We start from the raw sequence: 19956 nt of genomic DNA, 5'->3' as shown, positions 1-19956 counted from the left end.
CAGGGGGGCTTTGGCATCCCTTCCACCCCAATACTACTACAGTTCTATGATTCCAAAGAATACCTCTCCTTATCCCCTCGTACATCGAAAATAATTCACTTCCTATCAGTTTATTTCTACCTACTTTCTGGACTGTCTAATAATTACCTGAATGAGTATTCAATATTGCTTTTTGGGCTTGGTTTGTTTTGACTGATAGAGAGACCTAATACATATGGAAACTGTACCAAGAAAATCATTTTTTCTTTCTAAATTCCAACTACAACTAGTGGAAAAGAAAAGCAGTTATATAAAGCATTACAAAGTTTAAAAAGATGAATGTGGACTTAAGAACAGAATCAAACGGTACCTGCTGTTCCTTTTTGCTCTTGCTCGAGCATAATAGGCTTCGTAAGACTTGGGTTTTAAATCCAATGCTTTGGTAGCGAACTCTTCAGCCAAACCAAAATCCTAATTATTTAAACAAATGTACTCATTATACATTGACAGTAAAAGAGTTGTGTGCGCTTTATTCATATTCAGAAAGTGCAGATAGCCTATCCAGTATAGAAAGTCACCTTTGTCGAGAAGGAAGCAGACTGTATCTTGGTAACATTTTCTGTAAATTCTAACAGAACCTGACTCTAAAGTATTTAAGAAGCAGTGTTATACGGTTATTTTTCAATCCACATGCATTAAACTGCTAGAAGAGACTGCATGTTGAACAAGGAAAGTGATCCCCTCAGATAAAAGCACCCTGAAGTGTGCTGTGAAAAAGGAATGAATAAAGATTGAGGAGTTAGAGAAAAAAGAAAACATTAAAGGAGTTGTATTAGTCCAGAGCTCTCTTGGATGAGGTGTGTGTCAATTTTAAAGAAAAACTGCAGTAGATCTAATGTCTTTGGTCTTCATTTAACAGGAACAAATAAACAGTTTAGCAAATTCAATTAAACCGAAGACCGGAATTTACAAAGCAGGACTGAAATGGGGCAATGATGGCCGTGGAAAGATGAAACCAAAAACCACCATGTCTAATGTTTGGACAATGTACCAATGTTTGCTAAGCAAGAAATCCAAATACTCAGCCACGTCCATACGCCCTGGAGGAGTCTGCACATCCCCCCCTTTTCTGCCTTTTGAGCTCATCATGATGATGGAGTCACGGGAGCACAGCAGCAGCAACGTGTAACAGAAGCCGTCAGCAATGTGGTAGAATAGGTGTCTAAGATTCCCAGTGATAGAGAAGCAACAGATTAAAAACAAGAGCTTACATTTGTTTTTCGGCGACACCTTGATAAATTCAAGTACAATGAAACTCTCATCTCATTGAATGCTTTCATTTCTTCTCCAAATCCTTCCCTCGGAAACTTCCTCAAGGCATACTGATAGCGCTGTGCTGCTTCTTTCATCTTGCCTTTCTACAAAATTAGGGAATAAGAAGCTTTTTGAGAAACTTGTATTATTACAGTGCTGTTACAATGCAACTACATTCATATTTGAAATCTACCAACATATACTCCTCACAGACAAATATATATTTGTAACATATATCATATCTATCTATATATATAGATATATGTTACAAGTAAGTGACATATGCGTATACAAGTAAGCATATATATATACACATATCACTTACACACAGGCATCATAAGATAACTTAAAAGGTAATCAGAGCTTATGTTTCTTTCTAAACTCAGTATTTTTAATGGTATTTCACATTAATACATACTACTTGTACCAGAACAATTCTTCAGGTACGTGTATGATACCATACAATTCTTAATTTCATTTATTTATTAAAGAGAGCAGTCAAATATCTGATGATATGATTTATTAAAGCTCTAAGGATATACTCTATTAGAAATATCGTAATCAGAAATGGTGCACCCTTCATCAGGTGGTGCTACCACAGTGTAAGGTATGGATGTGGAAGGGGAGGGAAGAGGAGAGGGAGGAGGAGAAGGAACTGGCACAGCATTCAAACATGCAGCCCAGCTACTCCAGCTTCACTTCAGTGTCTCAGCCATGACTATTAGGTGAAGGGCTGAATGTAGGAACATAAAAGCAGTGTTCTTAACAAAGGTTGAGAATTAATTGCTGTGTACTGGAAGCACGCTGCCATAGTTTTAGGATTTTTGTTATCGGTATTCCACATCACAACATCATGTAGTGCACTGGGAGTTAAAGAGTTAATGCTGCAGTTCTGGGATTGTTGACAGTTCTGTTTTACCTGTCTCAGAAAAGAAAGAATGAACTACGTATCCTAGAAGACTTCACTGTTCTGTTTCCATTCAGAGGGAAAGATAAAACTGGGAGTCACAAGACATCCCGTTCTTTTTCTACTCATCTCTTATTAAAAAACAACCATGTAATTTACAAACTTTGTGGCTACAACGGATTTTCAATATTGCCCACATAAGCCACTCAGCTCTGCATTGCAACAGTTTCCAAAAGCAATTCCAGTCTTCTGAGCAAAATATCATGACTAGTAAAAAGAATGCATCAAGAGATCTGTCTCTCTCCTCATCCTGTACTTAAACAGTGTGCAGAACACTGCCCTGAAGAAAAGCCCGGATGTTACTGAATTCAACAAGGCGCTTACATTCTGAGGTCCTCCTAACAAACAACTGACAAGTGTCCACAGACCACTTGGTCAGCTGAAAGGAAACGTATTTATTTATTAGCTGGCTGTTTTTTTGTTTTGTTTTTCCTACTAGTTTTAAATGATTCTTGCCCAGGATCCTCAAGGTTTTCTGATCTCATACCCAACATGAAAGGATGTGCAAATACACACCTGAACAGAAAAGGGGGTATAACAGAACGTCAATCTACCTTCAAACAGAAACCCAATTATAGAGTGCTGCTACCAGGAAAAGAAATTAATAATAATAAAAAAAAAAATCGACGTACTTTGTACAGTATGTTTCCTTCTTCCATGAGTTTCTGCAGCAGAATGAGGAGAATATCTGGTTTCGAGGTGGCCATTGCCCATGCTGCATTTCCTGAAAGTTAAATTGTAAGAATCTCTGACAAAGTGGAAAAAAATTGTTTCTGACAACTATTCACATTGGAAAGCCTTCAGTGAATATTTCATCTACGTGAAACAATTACCATTACTATCTGTGTGTGCATATATTTAACACATTTATATACCTGTCCCATACCAACCCACATAGCTAGCAGTCAAATACTAAACGGTGTGATTCTTTTTTTTCCCATGGTCTAAAGGGCACTATGAAAGTCCATTGCGAAGCAAAAGCCTGCACAGGGATCTGTGTTTAATCATACTTAGTAACCAAATAAACACACGGTACGATTTAAAGGTACAACAGATTCAGCAGTCACTATGTTGACAGCTGCAATATATACCTGCCTCTAATACATGATTCAGGTATACTCCTTGCAAGAATTCTAAAATTTATTAACATAATGTTATTAAATGTAAAACTTCTTCATCCAAAGCAGTAATACAGTCAGAACGAAGGATCACTAATAGCATAAACATTATTTTCTTATGACAGAGTAACCATGTAAAGATTAACTCCTCAGGGCCTCTTAATTAACATACATGAAAGGAGCAGAATAGGACTATTACTATTTCCTCACTTCTGAAGTGAGCCTTGAGTAGTGAGTATCTTCAAAAGAAGGAAAGATACTTGTTTCTTGAGCTGGCATCCACAAACCAAAGGAGCGTGTACTTCAAGAATTATTTATTCAATCTGCTTTACAGAAGTGACAACAACTGTAGCACAGCAGATAGTTCTTTCCTTCAAGTATACGACAGGCTTACTAACCTAGTTTAGCTCCTTTCCTCAGGAGCATAACCACCACTGATGTATTACGACATCCAATGGCTCTGTCCAGTGGCCGCATGCCGCTGTGGTCAACATGCTCAATCATTGCTCCTTTTTCTACCAAATACTGCACCTGTGAAAAGAAACAAAGCAAGCTTTGTAATGTTATTCTTGGTCAGAGATGCAGAACTGTGAAACATGCAAACTACTGCCTAATCTTCCTTGAAGCATATTGAGTATACCCTCCAGAGTATGTTTACATCATTTTAAATCCACTGAACAGAGCCCATGCAATACAGCAGAGCATGGGAACGCTATCAAACTGTGCCTAAGAGCTGCACTGTCCCAATTAGAGACAGACAAACCACAAGATCCAAATTCCTGGAAGCAGCTGTATCAGAAGGACAAACAGAGCGGCAGTGCAGGACGCGTGCTTTCAGCTGATTACCAGGGGCTGCAAGCACTCCGTGAGGCATCGGGCACAGTACCTGAACAGCGCCCAGTACAGGACAAAAAGTTGTACAAATACAGTACAAGGAAAATAGAATATTTTTGTCTCAGATACTTTACAGCATTCCAGTTAGCAATTCAAACAAAAGTTATGATGCTGAAGAACTGCTTCTTGTTCAACGCAAAGTGAAAAATGCCTCAGACAATTATTTTATTAATTTCTTAACCATCTATTCCAGCAATCTAACACCATTGTTTGAAATATAAATGCAGCAAATGTGAAATGCAACAAGAGCAAATAAGTTTAGGAAAACAAATGTGAGATATCATCAGCTTCCAAGCACTAATTTGTTCATCAGTAACAGTAATTAAAAGTGCAATATATAGGGTATTACAACAACAACAACAACGGCTTTGATGTAAGCAACAGTTCCTTCAGGTAACCACTGCTTACTTAAACGTGACTGGTAGTAATATGGCACGGAGAGACGTTTTTAACAATCCTTTCCATTCCCAGGCCACCAAGCCCAACATCTGCTGGCCTGTGGTGTGATCTCTGCTCCGGCGCACCATCAGGCTGTTCAGCTATGGGAACTTCCCATGTGGCTAATCCATCAGGTGCCCTGGCAGGCTGTGCTACTGCTCCAGCAGGACAGCCCAGGCTACGGCCATGCAGGACTCAATATCCCTCATTCCCAATCAGGAAAAAAAGAAACAAAAAACCTCTGTGTACCCAATGTTACTGAGGAACACTTGCAGTTGCAGGAAGAGCTCTGTGATGTGACTGCTGAAACCTCTTAAAGCCAGTTCAAGGTCTAAAGGCTTGCTTACAATTTCAAGTTAATTTTAATTACAGCAGAATGGGTCTTAAAGTCCACAATAAATTATACCATAGCACTTTTCTTCAAGAGCTGCTGTTTCAAAACAGGATGTTGTGCATGCAAACTGTAGGAAAACAGATACTGGTCTGAGAGGCTGCAAAAGCTATTCATTCTAACTCCCAGTGAGCTGTAGGATCTCTTTGCAGCACATGCAGACTGAGCATGTTCTTCCATGTAGCATGCTGCAGTTTCACTCCAATCTGGACAGAATTCTGAACCGTGCTTTACTGCTGAGTTTTGAAGCACAAGAACAAAAATATACAATAAATTCCAAGACCACAAATTTAAAGATTTATAGGATTCTGAGTCACAGGCTTCAAAGCTGTTGTATAATTCTGACCTCTGTTACAGGCATTTCAGAATCAGGACTTTCCCCTAAAATGCCTTTAATTCTTGCATTGTAATATTTATTATAGACAAAGGAGGTAGTACACAAGAAAGATACAAGACTGAAATAGGAACTTCATTTGTTGTTCTGCCTCTGAAATGATGTATGGAATAAACTAAGGAAAACCTGAATCTACATCTCGGGCCTCGTGTTTACAAGTTTATAGACTGGATGGTAACACTGAAATACACTCAGCCCTGTGAGATTCCTAAGATGAAAACTGTAAGGATTTCTAACAGTTCTTTCACTGCCACACAAGAGCTTGTAAAATGCTCAGCATGGATAAGTAACGTTGTATAACAGTGGAGAACTAAAACCTTTCTTAATTTTATCCATTCTGTTAATATTCTTCTTCTTCTGCCTCTCTTGGCACTTCTGTTCCACTCAGGTTCCCAGCTGACTGGGAATCTATCCAGTTCCTTTGATTGGTTGGCAAAGGTAGGAAAAAAAAGATGTATTTTTCTTTCACGTTACACTCCACAAACTTTTTTTCTTTCTTAATTCTCTTTCATCCAAAACAGAAATTATGATGTTCCTTTATACTGAGATTTAAAACACCCACTACGAAGTAGAGCAGCACACTATAAAACACACATGCATAATGCTGGACTTCTTGGTACTAAAACCTTACCTTGAAAATGCTTTTCAGAGCAAACACTTCTTAACTGCAGTCAAGACATCAGTGGTGTAACCATCTTGGTTACTCACACAGATTTCCTTTCTATTTTGGCTGATAACTTTTTTCTTAAACTTTGTTTTGTGTTATAAAAAATACAAGTTTTGTTTTTCTATTTACTATTTAAGAACTACTTACAATATCAGCATCTCCATAAAAAGCTGCCAGGTCTAGAGGTGTTCGTCCATTTTTGTCTGTCTGATCAACTGTTGCGCCTTTCTCAACTAAATACTGAACCACTTCTCTGTGGCCTTTTAGACATGCCCAGCCCAAAGCTGTCAGCCCTTCTTTGTCCAGAGATGAAATAGTTGCACCTATAAAATGAAAATCAGCTTTGTAATGGAGATGTCCTTTTTAAAATGCAAAATAACCTAACTTACATGAATGCAGCCTCTGGTACAGCTGTGCAGCACTGAAACAGTCTTTATTTTCTACCTGCAGAAAGGAGAAATTCCACAGTGCTCAAATGTCCTTCACAAGCAGCCACCATGAGTGGAGTTCTGCCTTGCTTGTCGCTTAAATTCACATCAGACCCATGCTCCAGAAGAAGTTTAGCAATCTGAAATTTAAAAAAAAAAGTAGAAATAAAAATTTTAAAAAGAAATCATCGAGATTAAATTCTAGCCATTATGCTATCATGCATAAACTTTTACAGCAGAGGACCAGGGTGTTATTTACAGCAATCACTGAGAAATCCTGCTCAACTCAACTACTGTTCCCTAACAACTCAGAGACTTCCCTTGATGCAGGGGCGAGTGTGGGGCTCCTCACTCTGAGGTTCTCTCTACTCATACCAGATGCAGTCTATACAGTCTACTGCATCTGACATTGTCTCTGTTCGTGGCAGAGCAAATGAAGTATTTTAAATTCCATACGTTATTTTTTAGGCGTATTACAATTACGATCAGCATACAGCCAATGTATTCTCAAATCCTTTATGTAACTTTAAGTAACTTAAAACAAACTTCTGAACACGTCTGTTCTGTTAGAAGTCAATGCAAATGCACTTTATAGAATTTACACCAATTTATTACAGGACTAGAGATGGGGAGAAATCAAGTCCCATGTGACTCCGACAGATTGCAAAGAAGCATCAGACCTGCCAGTGCCCCTGCCGTACTGCACAGAAGAGCGGCGGAACGCCCCTCCTGTTAGCTCTGCTCACAGCTGCTCCACGTTCAAGAAGTAACTCGCAGACTTCCAGTTTTCCTCTTCCTGCAGCAGCTGTCAAGGCTAAAAGAAGCATTCTCATCAGCATCTTCTCTTAGCTGTTTTCACACATCCTTTGACACACGCGGATTCTATCAGTGCTAATGACCTCCCATTTGTTTTCCAACTCAGCTGCCCCACAAGATTTTCTTAACTACTCTCAGGCTGAAATGGATTAGTCAAAATCAGGTTAAGCCAGTAACCCAAAGACATTCTGTGGTAAATCAGAAGGTAATTCTCACAGATAACATCACTTGCATACCTTGTAAGTTAAAGAGAATCTTTATGAAAATGTTGGGAAAACCCACCAGCCTATCTCTGAGGCAGTTACAGCTCCTTTTTCCTTAACATTCTTTCTTTTTCCTGTGAGAAGAAAGCTGCTTCTCTTTCCAGCAGGCCCTTCCCAAAGGGAGTACCAGCTTTTCAGCTTATGATATAATTGACGTTAGAACAACAATATAACTCTATTCAAGCATGAGATTACAGAACCCTTCAAGTCAGCTTAAACATCATCATGACTGAACCCTGCTCAGGAATTCCAACTACTCTACTGAAAAACACCTGATATAGTACTCTGCAAAAGCTCTGCCCACTCTGTTCTAAGAAAGAAGGAAAGAATTTAACTGAAAAGCTAAACAAGCAACTGGTGCAGAGCAGATGCTATAAGAACAAGTCATTAAGGTGAAAGAAAAACAATAATCTTTGACGGATTTTTGATCTGCAGCCAACAATGTTAGAGAGAAAATGTAACTTGTAAGAAAAAAAAGAATGTTTCTGTGTACAATGTAAGACAGAAAGTTTAGAAGATTACCTGAGAAAAAGTACAATTTAAAAAAAATTTGAACCATCTATAAAAAGAATACATTATAAATAAAGTTTGTTCTGCATTTGTTTAACTTGCTACTTCAGTGTTCTGTAGTATGACCTTTGCATTGGTGACACTCATAGAGAGCCTTCACTCATTTCTGTCATAATTCTTCCTAGTGTCAAGCTTGTGTCATGACTTAGCAGCACCTCTGCGTGCAACATTTCCCTCTGCAAGCCATCACTGCTTTAAATTAAGAGCTCTATTTTAACTTCCAGATATTCTGCTGTATTACACCTCTTTCCAAATGAGCATGTTACCTTCTATTCATACTTTCCCTATCAATGACTTTTGCCAGCAATATCAGCCTGATTCATCCACCCACTGAACTGTTTCCAATCATGCTTTGCACAGACGGTAGTTTTCATCCCACGAGTTTTTCCAAAGATATATTTTAGTAATTGTCTTTTTGTGTACTGAGGAGAGCAAAGATGTTCAATCAAAGCAGAAAGAAAACTGGTATTCCTTTACTTACAAAATAACACAAAATATCCTCTGCTGCAATCTGAAAACACTGCTAACTGAAGCGTTCAGACAGATCATTCGTACTTGTAAGGACAGAAGAAAAAATCAGTCCGTGCAACTCCTCCTGCAACTATTTTTAATTCTTTTTTTCTATACCAGATGACAGAATCATAGGCTCATAATATGTAATGTTCTAAATCAGCTAATTTGTACAGAACAAATGAGGCCAGTTAGAGTCATCTCTAAAATGTTTTGTTCCAAAGATCATCTTTCAAAGTATGGCATACCAACATGGGTTTTAGAAAGCATAAACTAACTGAATTTAGAAAACAAGCTTAGAAGTATTCCACCTGTACATCCTGCCATTTCATGTATCAAGTATATTTTTATCTGCTCCATTTCCCTTAATTTGCCATGGAACTTGTCTTGATCCTGTATTTCACACGGACACAGCCTTCAGCTTCACTAATGTGATAAAATATTGGGAATGGGCCGCATGATCTCCAGCTATTTTCCCCTTTAAACGACTCAGACTGTAAAGTGCTACTGAAACAGCCTCCATAATGAGATGAAACAGCACAAGACTTAATGAAGAACTGTCAGTCTCACCACTGTGCCGATGAAGATTGTGAAGCATATCCTCTTAGAAGCGATGCTAATGCACATGGAAGACAGAGCTGATACAGGAGAACCAGCATGGCTTTCACCAAGGGCAAGTCCTGCTTGACCACCTAGTAGCCTTTTATGATGGGGACACAGCATCAATGGACCACGGACTGATGTCATCTATCTGGACGTCAGTAAGACCTTTGACACAGCAGCCCACAACATCCTTCTCTTCAAATAGGAAAGAAATGGATTTGAAGGGTAGACTGACAGACAATGACCTGGCTGCAGGATTTAATTCAGAGAGTGGTGATCAATGGCTCCATGTCTGGATGGAGGTCAACGGCAAGTGGTGTCCCCCAGAGGGTCAATGCTGGGTCATATATTCTTTAATATCTTAATCAATGACATTGTTAGTGGGGTCAAGTGCACCCTCAGCAAGTTTGCTGATGACACCAAGATGTGGGGTGTGGTTGACACACCAGAGGGATGGGACGCCATCCAGAGGGACCTAAACAGGCTTGAGCAGTGGGGCCAGGGGAACCTCATGAGGTTCAACAAAACCAAATGCAAAATCTTGCACCTGGGTCATGGCAACTCCCATTACCAATACAAGTGGGGATTGAAAGGACTGAGTGCAACCCTGATAAAAAGGACCTGGGGGTACTGGTGGATGGGAAGCTGGATGTGAGCCAGCACTGTGCTCTCACAGCCCAGAAACTCAACTGCATTCTGGGCTGTATCAAAAGCAGCGTGGCCAGCAGGTCAGGGAGGTGATCCTGCCCCTCTGCTTTGTGCTGGTGAGGCCTCACCTGGAGCACTGCATCCAGATGTGGAGTCCTCAGTGCAAGAGAGACATGGATCTGTTGGAGCGTGTCCAGAGGAGGGCCAAAAATATGAACCAAGAGATGGAACGCCTCTCCTCTGAGGACAGGCTGAGAGCTGGGGCTGTGCAGTCTGGAGAAGAGAAGGCTCTGAGGTGACCTGATAATAGCGGCCTTTCAATATCTGAAGGGGAGCTACAGGAAAGAAGGGACAGACACTTTAGCAGGCAGGGTCTGTGGTGATAGAACAAGGGGAAATGGCTTCAAGCTCTAAGAGGGTAGATTTAGGTTAGATAAAAGGAAAAAGTCTTTTACAGTGAGGGTGGTGAGGCACTGAAACAGGCTGCCCAGTGATACGGTGGTTGCCCCATCCCTGGAGACTTTCAAGGTGAGGCTGGATCAGGCCCTGAGCAACCTGATCTAGCTGTGGTATCCCTGCGCACTGCAGGGGAGTTGGACTCGATGGCCCTCAGAAGTCCCTTCCAACTCTACGGATTCTATGATTATAAATAGATAACAGCAGTACAAACACATGAACAGGAATAAGCTGTTCCTGAACACATTGTGACATGAAAAGGAACTACCTTTGAGGTTCTTTCTTGCTTTTTCATGGTGTGATATACTTTTCTGCTTTGGAACAGACACTCACAAAACACACGCTCTTCAGACTTGCTGTCATGTACTTCTAAGTTTTATCACTATGCAGTTCCATACCAGAATCCCATTTAGAAAAAGTTACAGCTAACAACCAAAACGTACAAAGCAAATAGAAGCTCAACCACCCACCCACCCAAAAACACGAAGACTCAAACAACGTATAAAGTTGTGTCCTTTTTTAGTTTCTTATATTCCATAACTGAAGAGTGATATTTCACGTAATGGTCATCCTGTCTCTATTTTGACTCTAGATGTTTTACAAAGTTGTAAGCTGGGGAAAAGTATCTCAGAGCAGAGAAGTGCAACAGCTCATAGCTGTCTGGACTTGGACCTTCCCCTATATCACAAGCTATGACTGCACAACCAAGCACTAACTTTAGGAGTAAAGATTCCCATTTCATTAAGCAAGAGCCTCAGTACAAAACTTTGAAAAGAAACCATTAAGGGAAGATGAATTTAGACAGCTCTTCAAAAACAGGCTCCCTAAAATCATTGTGAAAACTCATCTATTTAAATTCAACTGAGGTGCTACTCACACAGTAAGACATGAAAATATTCAGCTGCAGGCTGCATAGTTTACTGTGTCCCTTTAAAAAATTATAATAATCCAGTATCTGCCATACATACAAAGGCCTATCTTTTCATCCAGTCTCTATCCAGGAAGCAGGCAATGGCCTAGATTTCTGGTGAATGAATGAGATTTTTGAAAGTAAAAGTTTGTATGCAGATACATAATTGAATGAAATTCTACACTGAAGCTTGAAGCACTGTATTCCCAAGGACAATCTGCAGTTTAAGTGACAGTGACTAGTTTATAGTGATTCTAATGCAGAGCAACTCTTCTTTTCAATCCATGAGGTGAGTAGGTTTAAGAAGTTAAAACTTCTGCACTTATGCCTACAAACTTCATTTATTATGAAAACTGATAGGTGTCAGTAAGCAGAGAAAAGCAAGAAAACAACAAGAAACAAAAAAACCACCCTCTTCTTAAATGAGCAGCTCTAATTGGAGAAAATATGAGAAAAGAAATACCTGTTTCTCCCCACAAGGCATCAGTGACATTGATGTCAACTTCATGCTCCTTCTCAATTGCCAAGATGTAACAAACCACCTGTCAAAACCAGCAGATTTAGTTAGCCACAAAATCCCATCGAACCACATTCCACTTGCTACTAAAAGATCATTAAATTAAAAGCTCTTCTAAAGGCTATTTTAAACAAATGGTTAACGAGGCTGCAGCAAGCAGGTAAAGAGAGCAAAATCACACTACATTTTTGTTTGCTGAAGGAAAAAGCAAAGATAGGAAAGGCGAAACTATATGGATAATATGGATATTTTCAGGATGCATGAGAAGTGCTATACAGAACGTATGGAAAACACTAAAATGTAAAATAGCAGAATGTAATTTATTTAAAATTAATGAAACGTTTTTCTAGCTAAGAGGAACGAATTAAAAGTAGGTGGACTTCATCATAATTTTTTTATGATAGATGAGATCAATTTTTCTCATAATTGAGTAGTTGGCTGCTCTCACTTTCACCACTGGGTAACAAATAAGACTTTTTATTAGAATGAATTAATCATTCAAGTTGATCACAGTTCAGAATCTTCAAATGTATACTGTGAAACATTGAATATTATCACTACCACTGGAGACTGAGTACAACTTCAAGAATAGCAATGAAAAAGACAGAGAATTACATGCAGACAAAATTCTGAAGCAATTCATTTTATTGGATATTTAATTACAGCATTTAAAGGAGTTACTAGGAATGCATAATACTTAAAATATCAGAAGTTTCAACAATTCTGCTTTACAAACCCTTCAAAAAAAAAAAAAACTGCAAATACTGTAGTACAATTCTAATAAATTCCAACAGATTTGGAAATATGCCAATTATCAACCTACCTGACAGTGTCCCATACTGGAAGCTGCTGTCAGTGATTGCTGCAGTGCTTGGCTTTTTCTTAGTGAATTTTGCTCCTGAGAAGAAGCTGCCCAAGCGACATTCAGAAGATATTCAAGGATATCACAATGCCCTCTCAGTGCACTGTGGACCAAAGCACATTGCCCTTTTTTGTCTAGATAGTCAGCCTGCATTGGAAAAAATAAAGTTAAAAAGTCTAATGAAAGGTCATAGAGGGAAGCAGCTCCTGAGCACTGGAAGAGAGCAAACGTCACTCCTATTTTCAAGAACAGGAGGAAGGAAGTTCAAATAGCCTCACTTCAGTCACTGGGAAAGTTATGAAGAAACTAACCCTGGAAATCATTTCTAAATGCACAAGGGATGCAGTGGTGATCAGAAACAGTCAAGGTTGATGTACCAAGGGAAAATCATGCTTAACCAGCCTGATGGTCTTCCACAAGAAGACAAGTGACTAGCTTGGCAGAGCTGCACATGTTGTCTGTGCTGACTTTAGTGAGGCTTCTGACACTGTCTGCCATAGCACTGTTATGAACAAGCTGATGGATACAGATTATACAACATTCAGTGATGTGTACCTAAAACTGATGAGCCCAAGCACAAAGTCCAGCTGGAGACAACTCATTAGCAGTATACTCCTGTGATGAGCAATGGGCCTGATACTGTTTAGCACCTTCATTAGTGCCCCCATATGATGGGACAGAGTGCAAACTCACCACATTCACAGATGACAAAGGACTGGGAAGAGTGGCTGATATTTGTGCTGCCATTCTCATGGACCTCAACAGGCTAGAGGTCTGGGCTGGGACTGCAAAAAAGGGAAGTGTACGGCCTTCCAGCTGGGATGGAACTAGGCATCAGTTCACAGAGGGGGCTGACTGGTTGCAATGCAAATGCTGCAAGTTCAGTCCTCCTCTGCATTTTGTACTTGGGTTTCTAAGCAATAGTAATGCCAAGGTTTTGATACCTCGCAGGTGTGTAGTCCTACTAACTTCGGAGTAATTATGAATGGATGTAAAATTAGTCACGGACATAATCAGAGAGAAAATGCTCTGTTGAAAAGTCTGCGTACGTATTCTGGGCTTTCTTTTTGTACTCTGGAAGTCTCTCTGTGTTAATTATATAAACATATAGCTATGTAATCAACAACAACTTTCTTAGGCCCCTGCAAGACGTTCGGCTGTGAAAAGTGAGGTCTTGTACATCAGCTTACCTTTGCACCCTTTTTGCACAGCAGTGAAACTATGTTCATGTGACCTGCAGCTGCTGCATAACAAAGTGGGGTCATTCCATTTTCTGATGTTCCATCAATAGCAGCTCCGTATTCTAGTAGAAGAGTGACCACTTCTTCATGTCCAAGGTGTGACTGAACACACAGTACTGGAGCATTATTTAGTACTTCGGTCTTGTAATTCACATTTGCACCTGCCAAGATCAGCAGTCGACTCACCTAAAATTTAATTTAAATAAAACAATTTTTACTTCAAATTAGGCTTCAACTGTTAATCAACTCTGAAATTTTCATTTAGATCCTTAGATGTAACTCCCTGATTTTGAAGCAGATTTAATTGGCAGACATGGACTTTACCACATACGAAGCAGAACAAAAGCTTAAAAATCACCTGTCAGAAAATGAATTATTGTAGCATGTAGCAATGTACTCTCAATATAAGATCCACCTCTATCTTGGAACTCACTGCACTCTCACCACAAATTCTTGTGTTGTAATACTACAATTTTTGAAGCTGTTTGGGCTACTATATGTATAACAACGAAGAACTGGATTGAATTAAAAAAAAAATTGGACTGTGTGCACATGTGTAGACAACCAAATTTCCAATCAAAATGCATAGCAGCTTTGCTACAATCACAACGTGTCATCTTGGCTTTCCCAATCCATAATCTAGGGCATTCAACTCATACAGTAAAGCTCTGCCATTTTGCATCTTCTTGTTATCAAAGTACTTCTCCTTTTACAATTCAAATCACTTGATACTTTCCCCATAAAAGAAAATACAGCTGAACCCTGCCCAGCAAAACAGGTCATACTTCTGACCTCCTGAAAAGGCATCCTAAGTAACAGAGTGTGGCTACAACAAAATCAGGGTGAAATCCCTCTTTACACCAAAACTACCAAGGAAAACTGAATGGGACATCAACAGTGGCTTGAAAAAGTACTTGCAGGCTTGTTGTAAAGGATTTCAGTTACTACTTACAGATGCATGGTGTTTTTGTTTTCTTCTGAACTGTTACATTAATTTCAACATTCATTAACAGAGTAATAGCAACAGTGGAGGATGGAACTTGGAAAGGATTATACACTGGTGCTTATTTTCTTACCTTCACATTGGGTGTATAGATGTTTCTCAGAGAAGCAAGGGCTGCAGACAGTCCATCAGCACTATAACCAATCCACAAGGCTTGAAGATGACTGGAAGAAATTCCAGTCCTTTTACTGAGACCCTAGCAGGAATGATATAACAGGAAATCTCTCTGTAGTGTTAAAGACTATTCATAGCTACATTTCATCAGTACAAAAAGAAGATACATTTTTTTGTTAATGCCAGTAACAAGTTCAAGTATTTTGCACGAGCTTCTAACAAATTATTAAAGCAACTCAAATAAGCATCTCCAAGGTACATTAATACATACAGATCATGAAATCTATTATGCTAATGGCTTTACCTTAAAAATGTGAGCTTTAAGTATATGATGACCAAGTTCCATAGTTTGTTGGCGGTTTAGTTTTCCCTCTTGTCGAGAAAACATGAAAGCCAATAAAGCATGTCCATTCCTAGTAAAAGGAACAGAATTCAAAGAGAACAGCTTTTATAACTATGCTCTTCAGTAAATTTGTAAAATATTAGCCATGCTTGTGTTTTAACATTACTCTGTTCTCTCAACAATAGCTGAGATCAATTATGTAAAAGAACTGCAGTTACTTGAAAATGACTTATTCCAAGTTTCGTTTACCTTGGCTCACATAAGAAGTCAGTATTTTCACCATCTGCTCTCCAAACAAGCCATTCTCTGAAGGAAGGGTGGCAGAACATACGTGTTTTGTCACGCCTTTTTATCAGAAAACATGAAAGAGCTTCCATCCTTTGGCTGAAGTCCTCCCATTGTTGTTCTCCATTTATTTGACCTGCATTAATAGCTTGGAAAATCTGCTCATCTGTCATGGGATGTAAGGATGCCAGAGCCACATTTAATATTGGCAGGGCTCGCTCAAACGCAGAGTTTGTCATAAACTTCATGTTGCACTGAAGTAAGTACAGTTCTGATAGAGACACTGGAACTACCTTGTAGCTTGCACTTTTGATTACTAAATGACCTTTTTGGAAAAGATCCAGAGTCAGTTTCAAATAGAGATAAGATCCCAGGCTTCTCATGATCAGATGGTTACTCACTTTCCCAATTATAGCCGCATCAGCTTTTCCATTTAAAGATATGTTGTTTATAATCTCCTGACTGTTATTAATTCTGTACTGAATGTAAGCACTCAAGTCATTGTGAATTTCTTTGTTGTCTGGAAAATCGTCCAGGGATATTGAGATAAAGGGTAGTGACCTTGCTACCTCCTGAGGAAGAAAGAACAAAAACACAGGCAATATAGCATTTCACGACTGAACACTACGTACTCAGCAACGTGTCTTTGCTATAGATGTCTTCTGTAACAAGTATGTGATAGACTGAAACCAAATTTACTATCACTACTGTCGTTTTGCAAATGCTGACGACTAATAAGAGGTAAAACAGTATTTCTGCATTCTGTCATTTTGCATAGGATGTTCTCAAATGTTTTACTGACCAATCTCTGCAAGGCTGTATAGCTCATCTCTTATACAAATGATCACTTCAGAACTAAGGGAACAAAAAAGTTACCAGAACTGGTAACAAGGGGAAGGCAGGAGGTGGAAGGAATTATCTATTAAAGAACAGATCTAATGATGAGAGAAGAAAAGAATATTCTCATTGTCCCATTGTCTAGTAATAACATACCAGAAAGGTACTTACTGCACATATACAGCCCTATTTATTTTAAGGCAAGTATCAAGTATACACTTCAACATGTCTACCTGAACACATTTTTATGGCCTACTTCTGCCTAGACATACTCTCTGTTGTGTTAGGAAATACATAGCATGGAGCTGGACTTCAGTCCTCCTTCATGTTTTCTTCTTTGCAAATGTGGGATGCCTAGTTGAGTGGTAGCATGGGGATGGTAGGGCTGTATCTCAAGCACTGTAAAAATATAAAGGCTGCTATCTAAGGAAGAAGGTGAAGGGCAATTAAGATGACATACTTTTAGAAGTGTTATTATTAAACTGAAGTGAAAAAAAAACAATGAAGATCTTAGAACAGGAGTAGTGCTGAAAAAAAGCCACCAAGAACATAACTTCCAACAGAACATTGCTGTGCAGTGCAAGGAAAAAAGTCTATATGGTCTCAAACTTTCTAAAGACTATTTCAAGTATCTTTCAGCTGCTTAATTCTGACAAGATGCTCTAACTTTGGAGTTATTTGTTCAGAGGGAACAAATGGATGAAGCAATACAGAGACCGATGGTACAAAGTCTAGGAATCAATTGCATCAACCGTGACAGTGGAATTGCAACTCATCCCTTCCTAAAATGTGACAATACAGAGTAATAGCAGATTTATACTCCAGCACCTAAACTTTTAAGATAAGACCACTATGTGCTTCTAATTATTATTACTAAATTTTTCCTTCATTCATTTGTTCATTTCCCTCCAGAAAGACAAAGAAACATATTCCAATTTCCCCACTTCTTATATTATCAATTCAACTTAAGAAGGAGATTTGAAACAGAACAAACACTCCTCCACTATCGTACTTCTGCTATAAAGAAATATGCAACAACAAAGGAGAAGAAAAAAAAAAAAAAACAACAAAACAATAACAAACCAACCCCAAAGACTTGACTTTGAGCTCCTCTAAAACCTGTGTTTTTCTTAACAATGCAGTTACATCACTATGAAGGTCAAAGGGTTTTGTTTTTTTACCTGGAAATTAGTTCTCACAGTCACAATGAGCTTCAGCCAGGGAGGAAACTTACAAATTATCTTTGCAAGAAATGACGAAATTGTGTCACCATAATCAGGTTTATGGAATTCAGCATCATTTAGACCATCGATCAAAATTATGTATTCTTCCTCGGGAATTTTCTGCTCTGAAATACAAAATTTACATAAAAAGGAAAGGTGGGAATAAATTCTCCTACTATGCAGCATTTTATTCTCAAATTTTAAATGCCAGGGAATAAAAATGCATTGTTCTGCCTAGCAGTTCACTTTATGGCATTTAAGCATTATTTTACAGATTAAATGTTTTAACTGCTGAAAAACAGAACAACTACCACTTCAGCCAACCTATCTGTTATACTTAATGATACTCTGCAGACAACAAAAACAATTAATAGTTTTGGTTTTCAGATCTCCTAACTATAAAACAACACTGCCATTGAGTGCTAAAAAAAATAAACACAAGCAATCACAGTACAGAGGTTTTGACTGTGCTATTTATGATGGACCTATTTCACAGCTGATTTGAAAAGAGTTTAATGATTAAACAAGGCTGTTAGCCTGTAACAGAGAAGAGATGCACAATAGTGGAAGAATGCACATGCAAGCTGCTTAAGCTATTAATTGACATAAGTTTTAACCATTTACTTAAAAGTTATGTTTCACTGAACTTACCAAACCAAGAAAAACATACAACTTGTAAAAATCATAAAAGCATTTGTTTGCACTTTCAAAACTGAGAACACTACTTTGTAACTGCTTAATAAAGTAACGCTGTTCATTCTGGTTAAGAATGAATGTTCCAGGGACAAACATCAGATCTGCCAATGAGTATCACATACATTTGTTAACAGACAAAAAAAAAAAAAAAACACCAAAATAACAACTCAGGAACTGCAGTTTGATTTTCAGAGGAACAACACGTACTCTGTCCAGACAAACCTCCCTCATCTAACCATATATTGAGTACCCGCTCAAGGTGGCATACAGACTGCAAGGCCATCTAAAGGCAGATTCTGCAGGATTTATTTTTTTTAAACACAACATCATGTTGTTACATGTTTCCTTGGAAAACTGTCATATCATACTTTGATTTTTAAAAGTAAGCAATAACCGCATCCACCTTTCAAGTCTTCAGGCACAGAAAACTACTAAACAGAAAAAGTGTGACTAAAGCCAGGAGCATCTGAAAACAAAATCCTTTAATATGAAATGTGTGAGCCTTAATTTCAAGCTGAACAGCTATCCTTGAGTTTTCTGGCAAGAAACAAACATAACGCTTATGTGATTTTGGATGCTTCATAGAATTTGACTTCAAAATACAAAACAACTACCTATAATTGTTACAGACAACTACGAGTTAAAGAATCCTTTCCTCAGGAACATTCTGCTTTACCTATTTCTCTTTTGGCATTAGAACAGACATTTTCGAAGGCTTCCATTTTTATTTTTTTCCCCACTTTTTATACAGCTTAGATTCAGCTTCCAAGTCACTTCTGCTTGATTTACCTTTCCTGAGGTTTGAAAGTGGTTCCAACACTCCCCTTTTAAAAGCTGCTGCTGGATCTTGGACACAAGATCTCAGGCTAAGCATGCTTTGTAAATGAGGCTCTTTTATTAGAAGATCTTTGTATGCTGTTAATTGACTCGAACGACAAAGCAAAGCTGCAATGCTGTGCACAAATTCTGGGACAAGACAAGTGTATGTGTTGTCAGCTTGACAATAGTGATAAGCAACAACCTGGAGAAAAGAAGTAAAAAAAAGGTTACCCGATCAATTTTTAAGACACAGTAGTAGATAGCCATGTATGATAAAGGTTTACTACATTTATCTTTGAACTACAAAATATTTTTCAGGGCTAGAATAATTATCCAGCTCTGCAATTTGTGTCATATGACTTGTGTAAAGGCACAGGAAGTTAGACAGTGAAACGGATTGTGACCTTGTAGGGCATGCCAATGTGAAATATAATCAAAATGTCAGATTCTTGCAGCAAAAATAAATACTTAAAAAGAAAACATAAGTTATATTTCTTTGAAAAAAAACAAGCCACAAGGAAAATAAAGTGTTCAGAGTAACTTCAGTTAGATTCATTATGCACAGTCCAAATGTTTTATTATCTTTCAGAATTTTGCCTATTGATACCATACCGAGCAAATACTCAAAGAGAATGCACAGCCTCTTTTGG

General features: G+C 38.5%; 2 protein-coding genes across 54 annotated transcripts in view; one reads left to right on the top strand and one right to left on the bottom strand.

Annotated features, from left to right (window-relative positions):
• WDSUB1 (WD repeat, sterile alpha motif and U-box domain containing 1) overlaps nt 1-8276 on the top strand; it is a 30340-nt gene extending 22064 nt beyond the window's left edge. For 36 of the 41 annotated variants that reach the window (XM_025152258.3, XM_015290165.4, XM_046943691.1 and 33 more), the window contains one exon: nt 899-2887. The gene's annotated coding sequence lies outside the window, so the exon portion shown is untranslated. Of the gene's footprint in view, nt 1-898; nt 2888-7207 lie in introns of those variants that run through there. The other 5 variants (XM_040703523.2, XM_040703524.2, XM_040703521.2 and 2 more) reach the window with 1 other exon arrangement.
• The window catches only part of TANC1 (tetratricopeptide repeat, ankyrin repeat and coiled-coil containing 1), an 87797-nt gene that overhangs the window by 3040 nt on the left and 64801 nt on the right, over nt 1-19956 (bottom strand). For all 13 annotated transcript variants that reach the window (XM_046943834.1, XM_046943836.1, XM_046943839.1 and 10 more), the window contains 15 exons: nt 19277-19508; nt 17750-17916; nt 15696-16303; nt 15408-15516; nt 15063-15185; nt 13936-14172; nt 12707-12892; nt 11830-11908; nt 7271-7404; nt 6607-6730; nt 6310-6485; nt 3777-3909; nt 2893-2984; nt 1251-1397; nt 350-450 (listed from right to left, as the gene is read on the bottom strand). In XM_046943834.1, coding sequence (XP_046799790.1) covers nt 350-450; nt 1251-1397; nt 2893-2984; nt 3777-3909; nt 6310-6485; nt 6607-6730; nt 7271-7404; nt 11830-11908; nt 12707-12892; nt 13936-14172; nt 15063-15185; nt 15408-15516; nt 15696-16303; nt 17750-17916; nt 19277-19508 — 2648 coding nt within the window. The remainder of the gene's footprint in view (nt 1-349; nt 451-1250; nt 1398-2892; nt 2985-3776; nt 3910-6309; nt 6486-6606; nt 6731-7270; nt 7405-11829; nt 11909-12706; nt 12893-13935; nt 14173-15062; nt 15186-15407; nt 15517-15695; nt 16304-17749; nt 17917-19276; nt 19509-19956) is intronic.

This window comes from Gallus gallus, chromosome 7 (assembly GCF_016699485.2).
Source record: "Gallus gallus isolate bGalGal1 chromosome 7, bGalGal1.mat.broiler.GRCg7b, whole genome shotgun sequence".
NCBI lineage: Eukaryota > Metazoa > Chordata > Aves > Galliformes > Phasianidae > Gallus > Gallus gallus.
Note: the sequence above shows the minus strand (reverse complement) of the source record. Positions and strands in the feature narration are given on the sequence as shown.